This window comes from Quercus robur, chromosome 3 (genome assembly GCF_932294415.1).
Source record: "Quercus robur chromosome 3, dhQueRobu3.1, whole genome shotgun sequence".
In the NCBI taxonomy this organism is placed as follows: Eukaryota; Viridiplantae; Streptophyta; class Magnoliopsida; order Fagales; family Fagaceae; genus Quercus; species Quercus robur.
In genome coordinates, this window is record NC_065536.1 from 20,341,591 (window position 1) to 20,353,555 (window position 11,965).

The window sequence follows — 11,965 nt, forward strand, 5'->3', positions numbered from 1 at the left end:
TGTGTGGGGCATAAACTTTATGTTAGAAGCCCCTAGAACTGCCCGTGCCACTGGCACTTCGAAGTGTAGCCCTGAGTGGGAGCTAAGTTAGGGCAATAATCGTGTGCTGCTGGAAATGATGGAGAGGCTTTCGCATAGCTTGCACCACTGCCAAAACTATTTCTTTCGAGGGACCCTTATTGACAGGGGCTTGATCCCATCATGACTAACCACTGTCTGCGCCAATGCACAAGCCTTTCTCCACAAACGGTACCAATTGTAAGGACTCAATTTGTAATGATCCCAAATTGGTATTGGGTTCGAACGTTAAGGCCCAACAATAAATTTGTAGAGAGTAGGCTAAAAGGCTAGGCCTTGGTGAACGGACAGTCGTTAGTCATGGTATTCATGATGATCCCATAGAGGTGAGCTGAGCTTATCTAAGAAGACTTTCTCCTCAGCGCAGCCTGGGTGGCTCTAGTTTTTGGGCCTTGTCCGGGGAGCTTAATGTTCTTATTACTCTTTTTACGCTAGGTTACCATGGTACTAGAGACGATGCCTCATGCCATTTTTGGTGTGGATGAATTCTTACATTATATAGCCCTTCTCAGTTGATCCTGACCATCCATCTGTTGATCAGGCAGGTAACTACTCAAGTGCTTGTCCCATCAACCGCCTTCCCCCACTTTCTGTTAGTTGCAGTAACCGAAGTCACACTGTTCAGAGGTCCTTTCCCCATTAATGCGATCAGGACGTTTGTTGGCGCATTCAATGCAGAGGTGACAGCTTTTCCTTGAACCGCTCCTACATCGTACCCCTGTGCACGTCCTATTGCACTCGCCCTTTCTTCTGGGAGCGCTTTGGAGGCTGCCTTTGATGGCGTGCCGTTTTTTCCTTCTAGGTTTTGGGATGCCGAGGACAGGATCGTCCTCGGCTACATCTATAGGCCACGTGGACTTTCGTTGCATGTCCTCGACAACGTCTATTCTCGGCGCGGGCCTTGGGCCCTAATGGAAAGTGGGCCGGAATCACAAATTCTTTGGCCCCACACTTAATAACACAGACAATAAAAAATATAGAAAATAATTATGGGGTTAATTTAGTCAAAATAATTAAACATTTGTGAATCCATTCATACTGCATACTTAATCATATCAATCATAATAATTTAATTTTTCCCTCTTTTTCATGACATGTAATATAACTAATTCTCAAATATAGTACTACCTATTTACTATTATATATGAATTATAAAATAATTCATTACAAAATAATCTCATATAAACTTATAATGTACTAATGGGATGGCTTGTTGTAAAAAAATTTGTAATGCCTTAAATTCTACCAACTTCCTCTAAATTATGAGATGTACATATCTTTATTATGCATATCATAACGACTAACTTAGCCCTTTTTCTTAAGCTCCTAGCATGGTCCATTTTTTTTTTTTTTTTTTTTTGATCACCCATTGACCCCGTCCAGGTCTAGCATGGTCCATTAAGAGTTTAAGATCTTTTTTATTCCAACATAGGGCAGTGGCACTAGATGCATGGGTCATTAAAAATTTAATTAAATTAAACTAAAGGGTTTCTGTAATAGCCAGAAAAAAAAAAAAAAAAAAAAAAAAAAAAAAAAAAAAAAAAAAAAGGAGGGGTATCTAAGTAAAGCTCTTTGTGGGGTCAATTTTACAATTAATTTTACTAAGGGGTTTTTAGAAAATAATGTTAAAACCCTAACTATATATAAGTTAATTTAAGTCAGTGTATAATGACAGATATATTGAAATAGGAGACTACCCAAAATACTCAAGTAGAGAAGGTTTGACTACACAATTAAGGTAAGAGCCTAAGAATCTCTTTATTGTCAAATCTAAGCTTTATTTGGAATTAAAGTTTTTTTTTTTTTTTTTTTTGGTAAATTACATATTTGGTCCCTATCCTTTACAATATATTTTAATTTAGTATCTAATCTTTCAATTGTGTCAATTTGGTCCCTAACTTTTCAATGGCATGCCAATTTAGTCTCTGCCGTTATCTCTTGGATGGAAAAGTTTGACATGTCAAACAGCCTAAATAATAAATAAATAAATAAATTGCCACATCAATCGCCACCTAGACTAACATATCAGTTTTTTTTTTTTTTTGGTAGAGAACACATCAGTTTTTTATATATATATATATATATATATATATATATATATATATATAAAAACCCAAATCAAATCTTTTTTATTTGATTAAGAATTTTGTTTATTTCATTAAACAGGGATACTCACAGTCCCATGTAAAACACTCTCCCTAAAATCCAAAATCTCTTCTCCTCCCTTCCGGCGGCGCTTTCTCCTTCCTTCCGGCGACGCCTTCTCTATTCCAGTGGCTTCAGATTCCAGTGGGTCCACAGGTTTTATACAACAAAATCATTCTACACTTAAGGGGAAAAAAAATCCAATGAATTCATTTGAAGAGCATTTATTCAAAAAATTGGGTATCAAGAAAATTTTATTTAAACGAAGAAAAGTTCAAACACATCGGTACACAAAACAAGATAAAAAAGAGAATACAACAAATCAAATCTATCTACAAAAGACCAAGAGGCCTCCTCTAATGCCAACTTTCTTTGCTCTGCCACAATAACAAGTAGGATCTACAAATCTTCAAAAAAGAGCAATAGTTTTACATAACTTCTTATTTTTGTTGACAGGTAGCTTTACATAACTTGTTAAGATCACTATTGCATTCCTTCCCTAATTACTTTTTCTCATATAGCTTTAGAACAAAAATACTTCCCTCCAACTAGTCAAAAGGATGACTACTTAAATCCAAAGCTCCTTAAGGCTAAATAAAGCTTCTCTTACAGCAAGTAGAATGGTCGTTGTTTTATGAGATAAGTCTAGCTAAAGTCAGAGCCGAGTAAAAAGGTTTGCATTTCTTGCTATACACAAAATACCACCTCTGTCTTCCTTTGTTGCTCCTGTATCCATGAGTATAGAATTGCTTGAAAATCTGGAAACGTGAAGCAATCATGAAACACCTTCGGTATAATCGTGAAGCAATGGTGAAGCACCGTCAGTCATCACCTTCGGTATAATTTCTAGCCACCGTAGTGCTTCACCTTTCTTTCTAGAGGACCAAATGTGAAGTAATCGTGACTGTGAATTAGAGATTTTTGTTGTTTATTTAGGGAGCATTGCTTCCAGAGCACCTAAGTTTTTTCCCTTTTTTTCTAAGTTTTGTTGCGTTAAGCGTAGACAGAGGCTGTAAACTTTTAGGCTTAATGCTCAAGTTTCTACACAATTTTATTTGATAAATAGTACTTGATGTGGACTTCTTAGGATATATGGCAGAAGCCGAAGTGGTATTGGGGGAAATATAGAAGCCTAGTAGTCTAGGCATGATTTGAGGTCTGACATAGAGCCATGTGTGTTAAAAATAAAAATAAAAAAAAATAAAAAAAGAAAAAGAAAGGAGAAAACGAGAAGGTATTAGGTGAGACGGGCGTATAAGCCCATTGTCTCACTGAAATATGGGACCCATGAGCGTGGGTCCCGCATGTCAATGAGACAATGGGCTTATATGCCCGTCTCACCCAGAATTTTCTCTGAGAAAACATTAAAACAAAGCAACATTCAACTTCCTTCTTTCTTCTTCTTCTTCTTATTATTTGTTTATTGATTTTGGTAGAAGTGAATAGGAAAGTCAATGAAGTTTGAAAAGTTATAATTATTTAAAAAAAAAAAAAAAAAGAAAGGAAACAAAGGAACACACATCATTGAAGATGGCCCATGGGCCTAAATAGTAATAAGAGTTATGGTCTTAGTTGTGGCAAAAAAAAAAAATTTATATATAAAGAAAAATATTATGATTAGGTGAAATTTTGGTGTGAGATAATAATGGAGAGTTATTGGATATTTTTAGTAGTCTCTCTTTTGGTCGGGTACTGTTATAAGTTTTTCTTGAATTATTTGGTTATTGAGTAAATGGTGCTTTAAAATTGTTTTAGGTGACATTTAAGGATTTTAGAGAAAGTGTTAGGGAAAAGTTTTTTTGTGGTGAGCTAGCTGAGGTAAGTAACCTTATCCTAATTGATTTTATTTTGCTTATACTGTTGTATTTTAACTATTGAAATTTGTTTTTAATTGTTATAATTTTATTTAATTGTTTTAGCTGCATTGATTTAAAGTAAAGAATAAAGAATTATCATAAATATATTTTGATTACTGAATATATATATATATATATATATATATATATGTATGTATTTGAATGAAATATATTTTTGTTTGAACTATGATTTGATATATATGATTTTAGACAATCTAACTATGTTTTGACTCTGATATCCAACCAATGAGGGTTATTTATTGGTACTCTGATACCTACCCAATGGGGTCATTAATTGGTATTGAAACTAGTTCTATCTAGGGCATCATGAGTTTATAGTGTTTCTGGACCCAGCTAATGGGGGATATACATTAGCACAAAACTAATATCATTTGAATCTGATGCCCAGTTACGGGAATATAGCGTGACCATAATCGTAAAGATTGTTAAGAATATGAATTATGTTTGAATATTTGAATATTTTAAGTCCTTGAAACTGCTTATGTGTTTTTTGGAACCTATTGTAAATTATAGCTTAATATATGGAAAATTGATTTTTTTTTTCTAATCCATCTATGATATATTTGTAAGATTAAAATATTTGACCTATGTTCAACTTATTATTTTACATGTTTACTTGCTTGATAGAATTTATTAGGACTTTGGTTACTTATTAAATTGTCCACTCACCCCCCCCCCCCCTTCTTTCTCCTTTTAGATTCTGATCAAGAAGAATAACATATTTTGGGTTTCCACTGGGACGTGCATATGAGTGAAGTTTAGGAATCATTATAATAAGATTTTGACTTTTATGTTTAATATTGTCTTTTGTTCTGACTTTAGTCTCCAAGATTTAGTTTATTTTCTTTATGATGTTGGAAGATTATTATTTTGGAGATCCTTTGATAATTGCATTATTGAAGAAATTTTTTTGGATTTATTAATGAAATTTTCTTTGAGGATATATTCTTTAATTGTAAAAAAGGTCTTTCACACTTGTAAAGTGTAAACTTTATAAATGTGTAGTTGTTGCCACGTGTCTAACTACTTTTCCCTGGGTTATGGGCGTGACAGTTTCAATGTTAGTTTTTAGGAAAGTTCTAAACTCCGCCTAAAAATCATGTTTGTTCAAGTAACAAAAACTCAAACAAGAGCACGAGCAACGTACAGTATAACTTAACGTAGATCACATGATGCAGGCATGTTCCAACAACCATACACCGATGCCTAGAAAGTAGAAAGGTTAATGCTCAAGGCCATTAAGAACTACGTACGGTTGTTTCTCAAAAAAAAGAACTACGTACGGTAAGAACTACCCTCCTGTTGCGGTGATTAATGAAAGATGTTCGTACTTCATACTTTGACTTTCTTGAATAAATGTTCAGAAGAAATAAATGTTTCTTTTTTTACTGCCGACGCTGTTGTAATGGTGCCTACCTAACACTGGTGGGTGGGTTAAAAATTGGCCTGTGCTGATGCGTGTTTTGAAAGTATTAGTCAACCATTCATTTTATAAAAGTTTTAACATTATTTTTATAAGAAATGAAAAAAAATTGTCAAAATATTAATTGATTTTTTTTTTCATAAGTATTTTCTTTAAATGAATTGTTAGTCAATACCCTAACGGTATCCGTTAGCATTTCTCTTACAAATTTAAGGACTCTAATATTATTTTAATAACGTTATTTAAGTATTGTAAAAATATGTGTTGATAGAAAAGTGTTATGAAAATACGTGTTGTGTTATTTAAATAATGAAAACTATTATTTAAATAACACAACCAAACAGACCTTAAATTATTAAAATTACTACAAATTTGACTTTAACATAAAGTCTACACGCTAACGTATGTGATGAGTGAATTTTATTAATCTATGTATGTATATATAATAATAGGTGAAACTGAGAGAAAATACAATTAAATTCTAAATTAAAGTCTAATTTTGTGCCACGTGTCTTATCTAATTTAAAATTTATGTGTCATGTGAATTATTAGGTTCAAAACTCAAAGTTTAAATTCAATTAGATTTTAAATTGAATTTAGTTGAAGTTCAATTTTGTGCTATGTGCCCCATCTAATTTTTAATTTTTGTAACAAGTGAATTATTGGATGCAAAAACCGAAAAATTTAGATCCAATTAGATTCCAAATTATATATATAATTGTGATTGGTTTTAAATATACCTATACATATGCACGGAATTACATTCTAGTTAATATAATTAAGGAATATCTTAATTATTTTTTTTGTGATTTGTGACACATCAATATAAAAAACCCATCACAGTATCACCACTTTGGTTTTTTTTTTTTTTTTTTTTTTTTTTTTTTTTTTTTTTTTTTGGCGTTAAACTCATACGCCATTACCAAAATAAAGGCTATTGTAGTTTTGTTCTAATGGACTATATGGCTACAATTAGAGTTGTTTTGCACATTCTAACAAGTACAAGTAGAAGCTGTGAGTTGAGTGTTTACTTCTATTTTTTATATAATATATAAAACTCAAAATGTAACATTGTAATGAGTTATATAAAAAAAAAAAAACATTTCTTAATTAATATTTTAATACACCTAAAATTAAATTATCTTATAAGAAAAATGCTTTATTACTAATCTTAATACATGTGGATTCCAGTTAGCTCAACTGATAAAGTCTCTGATGGTTATTTAAGAGATTTGGGGTTCAATCTTAGCCTACATTAAAAACTAATTGGTGTCTTGGTCCGATAATTAAGAGCTATTATCAGGAGTGAACGCCATAGGTTGAAACTCTCTCTAAAAAAAAAAAAAAAAATCTTAATACATGATTTTATGAATATTTTATAAAGTAAATTATATATTATATTTCATAACAAAATAGTCAGATTAGATATGTGGGGTTGCGACTAGTTTAAGATAAAAGATCCCACTATGTGCAATGAAGACTCTGGTTTAAAAGATTCTGGTTAAAAAAAAAAAAAGGACTCTGGTTTCCACTAGTTTAAAAGATGCATATTGGAAAAGGGAACTTTGGTTTGGTTCTAAACGGGGGTTTCATATTGAGACGTTCCATAAGTTTGGTCTAGTTCAAACTTGGTCTAATAGACCTCTACCTCGGGCCCCATTTACTACTTAGGCACACACTTCAGTAGCCCATGTATTCAGAACATAGGGAGGACTCATTAAGGCATGGGAGAGTACCCTTATGCTTACATTCCTCTTAATTGAATGGTCCAATGTATTTAAACAATGTAAAAATCATAAAGTTCAAGTAAGGAAAACAGAATCTAGAAAAAGACTCTACAAACAACTTGCTATTATTTTTCAACAAAGAAAAATATAAACTCTTCTAATCAAAGTAAGGCAAACAAATAAATTTGATTTCTGATACAGATATCCCCATTGACAGTCTATGGCATTACATGATGCACTAAATAGGGAAAGTGAATTTGATTAATTTCCTTGCTCTATTACAGTCGCAATGCTCAAAGTGAATTTTGTAATTACTGCACTTTAATGCTTAATTTAATTGTATATCAACATTATTCAAACAAACAGAACTCGAAATTATAAGACTCTCTAAAAGAACCATATAAGAAGAACTTTATTACTTGCTAACTCTATGCAAGCCTCACAAAACTAAACCAAATTAAAATTAGCAATGAAGGTTGGGCAAGATGTCACGGATAAGCCAGTCAGAAATATACTTGTACGCCTGTTGTGTCAAATGAACTCCATCCCAGATGATGCGTTTATCTGGATTTGGACAAACTGGTACATCTGGATCTCCACACCCTTTTCTAAGTGTAAAGTCATAATCACCTCCAGCACCACAGCAAGCTTTTCGCAAAGATTCAATATCAAATCCTGTACATTGGGCGCAACCCAAAAAAAATTATTCTCCATCAGATTTATTTTATTATTAATATCCATGAAGTTTATTAGAAGCAGAGAGAGACTCACCAAGAAGTGAAGCATTACGGTAAACCGATTGGAAAGCATTGTAATAATCACCATATGCTACAGCAACTTTAGGATTTTCTTTTCTCAATCCTTCAAGGGCTTGTTTGAGTTGATCATTGTAATATATTGCGAAATCGTTCATTCCCTTCAGGCAATGAAATTCGTCATAAGCTGCAGAATTGTTGGTATGTAATGCTGTAAGAAAGATTGGTAAACAGCCTATTGGGAAGTTACCGGGGACAACCACTCGGGTAGCACCATAACCAATGATCCTCTGGAACCAATATTATAGACAATTAGGAATCAATAATCAATCAAGTCATTTTGCATGAAAATATATATATATATATATATATATTTATATAAAAGGAATTTACTTTGTTTACTAAGAAAACTGAAAACGTACCGTAACAGCATCCTTTATTGCTTTGACAACTTCTGGAACCAGGTTTCTAAGCTCCTCAATTGGTTTGCCTTGAACCAATGCAAAGTTAAAATCATTCCCTCCAATTTCTCCAACCATGAATAGGGCTGTTTTAAGCTTCTCAGCACAATCTATTCAACATCAAAAGAAACTTTTTTTAAAATTTTTTTAAAAAAAGTTGAAAATATGAAGACAATAAATTTGACTTGGTATTATATATGCTTCAAATGAGAGGCTAACCTTCAGCATTGTGACAGATCCCATTGAAATATGTGGACATCCAATCCAGTTGAACATTGAGAGAGCTATTAGTAGCTACAACTGAAATATTCTTTTTTACGAGAACCTCTGTGGGCAAAGCAGCTGCACCAGCTACTGCAAAATTCTTCCCATGACTGCCATTAACTGATGAGTTCCGATCCAAGTAGGGAGGGAGAAAAGGAAGTCCAGCTGCTTGAGCTGGGAAATTATAGAACATAACAAAAAAATTTTTAGTATAACATAACTTTGACAGTAATATTGGTTAATAAGGTGGTTCTGAATTCTAACATATGCAATCAAGTCAAACAAAAGACTAAAATCAACTTGCATAATGCCATAATGTACAAAACTAGTAAAAAATTCAAACATAAGAAATAATACTTAGCCGGAAAACACAGAACAGAGGATTTCTTCAAGGCTCAAACATGCATGTAGTATAAACTTTATAGTGAGCAATCAACAAGGAAGAAGCATCACAAATTAATCCCCCACCCCACTTATATCTTGTATGATAATGATAGAACTCAGACATAATCGAAACAGGATTGAGAGAGAAAAATTCTCAGATATGTGTCATTGAAACAGTATTGAATGACATTCTAAAGAATCAAGAGAGAGAGAGAGGAAAACATTCTTTCTGAAATATATGGAGTTTGAAAACTTTCTAAACAGTATTGTTTTTGGGGTTCTTTTAAAAACCAACAGCAACTAATAAGAAGAACCAAAAAAAAAAAATCCGACAAGTTTGGCCTTTATATCCATATATATATATATATATATATATATAAGGAACAAAATATTTTTTGTGTTCTTTTAACAAAATCCAACAAGAAGTAAAAAAGAGCAAAAATAAACAAATAAACATCAAGGACAACAAGTTAGATTCTTACCAAAATAATCAATCATTAGCATCCCATTGGAGCACCGCCCAGTGGCATTGTTGAGAAAGTTTTGGCCATAAGGAAGCCGAGCACAAGTCGAAGTTGGGACCTCACGAATTAAATTGCCAGTGTCAGAGAGCGAGTCCCCGAGTTGATATATTGCATCAAACTTGCAAACCTTAAGGGGCTGAGCATCAATGCAATGAGGAAGAAGAAGAAGAGAGAAAGTAGTACTAAGAGTGAAAAGCAAAGAGAAAACTGCAATGGTGTTAGCCATTGCTCAAGAACAGAATTACTCGGTTATGAAACTATGAAGATTAGAAATGAGAGGCTATGCTAGCTTCTTCCGTCAGAAAAAAAACAAAACAAAAAGAAACAGAAAAAGAAATGCTAGCTTCTGTTAACTTTGATTCTCTAGTTTCAGTGCCGGCTCTGCGAGGTAAGTTTTTTTGCGGTCATCTTAAGTAGAAAAAATGCCCCAAATTTTAATTTAATTAAACTCAAATATTAACCATTACATAAAATATATATATATATATATATATTTTTTTTTTTTTATCAAGTAGAAATGTTATTTTTCACAACATTTTTCACATTATTTTTACAATAAATTTTAATTAGTAGATTATTAGAAGCTGTTACTTATTGATAACAAAATAAATAATTTCAGTAGTGAGTTCAAATTAAAACTAGTAACAACTTAACAAATAGGATTTGTTGTGAAAAATATTGTGAATGTAGCACATATAAAAAGAGCAGTACACAGAAAAAATTCACACCGTTTTCCACAATAATTGAGTTGATAAACTTTTATTAGTTTTTGCCTAGGTCCACCACTAATATTACTCTTTTACTTATCACTATCAATCTATCATATCAACAGGTGTTAATGTTTTGTCAATTTTTTGTGTCTACAGACTTTCTAAAAAAAAAAAAAATCTACATTGTTCATATTAATTAGTAATAATTTTGTATCTAAAACAAGATAGTAGAATTTAATTAATATATATAAATATATATATATGTTTTAAATCATATTTAAATATATATAAAATGCCTTAATTACAGTTTTTGCCTTTGGTCTCCAAATGCATCAAGCCACCCCTATGCAGTTTTGAATGATATTTCGACTTTATGAATAATAATTTAGTTAGGGTTTAGTTTACCTTTGATACTTTTTAAACTAGACATGTCATTTTGTTTTAAATATACAATAACAAGTGATAGTAGGTTTTAATTTTTCACATTTTATTTAATTAGTGGGTGATGTGGTAGTCTTTTATTAATACAAAAGGAGATTCCTTTTAAAAATGAGTTTGACTTACTTCTAATACTTTTTTAATTGGAATCTTCTTTTGTTTTAATGAAAAACGGTCACATCCCCCACTAACTAAATAAAAGGTGGAAATTAAAAGTCACTCCCACTTGTTATTGTGTATTTAAAACAAAATGAGATATTCAGTTAAAAAAGTACTGGAGGTAAAGCAAACCCTTTTAAAAACCTAATGGGCCAGGTAGTTTGCTAATTAATTGGAAATTTCTTTGACCCTTTTTAGTTTTAAAATTCTTAAAGTAAAATACTATTTTAGGCCCTAAATTTTACCTAAATTTGTTTTTTATTCCTAAACTATAAGAAATTTATTTTTAGTTCCTAAACTATTGAAAAGTTTATTCTTTGTCACTAAACTTTTAAATTTTTTTTATTTATGTCCTTAAACTTTATTAGAAATTTGTTTTTTGTCCCAAAACTATTGAAAAAATTACTTTTTTTACCCCTATTTTTGCCTCTAAACTATTGAAAAAACTATTTATAAAGTTTAGAGACGAAGAAAGAACTTTTAAAGTTTAGGGGTGGAAAAAAAATTGTTAAAGTTTAGGAATCAAAATAATATTTTACCCAAAATTTATGTCACACCAAACACTTGAAAATGTTTTGACCAAAAATATTTTCACTAAAAACTTTTTACTTTAAAAAAAAAACTATATATATATATATATATGATTTTTAAATCTTCAAAGAGTGTTGAATTCTTCTAAAAAAATAGTGTTGAATTATGTTAATTTAATCTAATTAATAAATTAGACTTTAATTTTTTCTAAGAAAATTCTAATTATTTTAGATAATTTATTTTCTATATTAATTAGTATTGAGTCGCCACTTGAGTATTTTTAGGAACAAATCAAAAAAACAAAAAATGCATCTTTTATTATTATTATTATTATTATTCAATAAAAGATTAAAATTAAATCGCCTTTCATTCTTTAAAAATAAGCTAATGAGATTGCATTTTAAGACCAAATCTATGTCGTACACAAATTAATGTAATTCAAGATGTCAAATCTCACCACCGCACACCCTTGGCGCGATGGTCACTCTA

General features: G+C 31.4%; 1 protein-coding gene across 1 annotated transcript; it reads right to left on the reverse strand.

Annotated features, from left to right (window-relative positions):
* Window positions 1-7,417: 7,417 nt before the first annotated feature.
* LOC126717449 (acetylajmalan esterase-like) lies at window positions 7,418-10,016 on the reverse strand. Its single transcript, XM_050419194.1, has 5 exons — window positions 9,597-10,016; window positions 8,686-8,904; window positions 8,428-8,576; window positions 8,022-8,295; window positions 7,418-7,925 (listed from the first exon to the last, which is right to left on the reverse strand). Exons 1-5 carry the CDS (start codon window positions 9,862-9,864, stop codon window positions 7,714-7,716), a joined length of 1,122 nt encoding a protein of 373 aa, XP_050275151.1. The 5' UTR covers window positions 9,865-10,016; the 3' UTR covers window positions 7,418-7,713.
* Between the last annotated feature and the right edge of the window lie 1,949 nt (window positions 10,017-11,965).

What these genes read in the sequence shown, in the direction of transcription:
- LOC126717449 (XM_050419194.1), bottom strand. Translation starts at nt 9,864, where the DNA reads ATGGCTAACACCATTGCAGTTTTCTCTTTGCTTTTCACTCTTAGTACT. An exon ending in GATCTGTCACAATGCTGAAG is followed by an intron (nt 8,577 to 8,685) that starts GTTAGCCTCTCA and finishes GATGTTGAATAG; the next exon opens with ATTGTGCTGAGAAGCTTAAA. An exon ending in CAATAAAGGATGCTGTTACG is followed by an intron (nt 8,296 to 8,427) that starts GTACGTTTTCAG and finishes TATTGGTTCCAG; the next exon opens with AGGATCATTGGTTATGGTGC.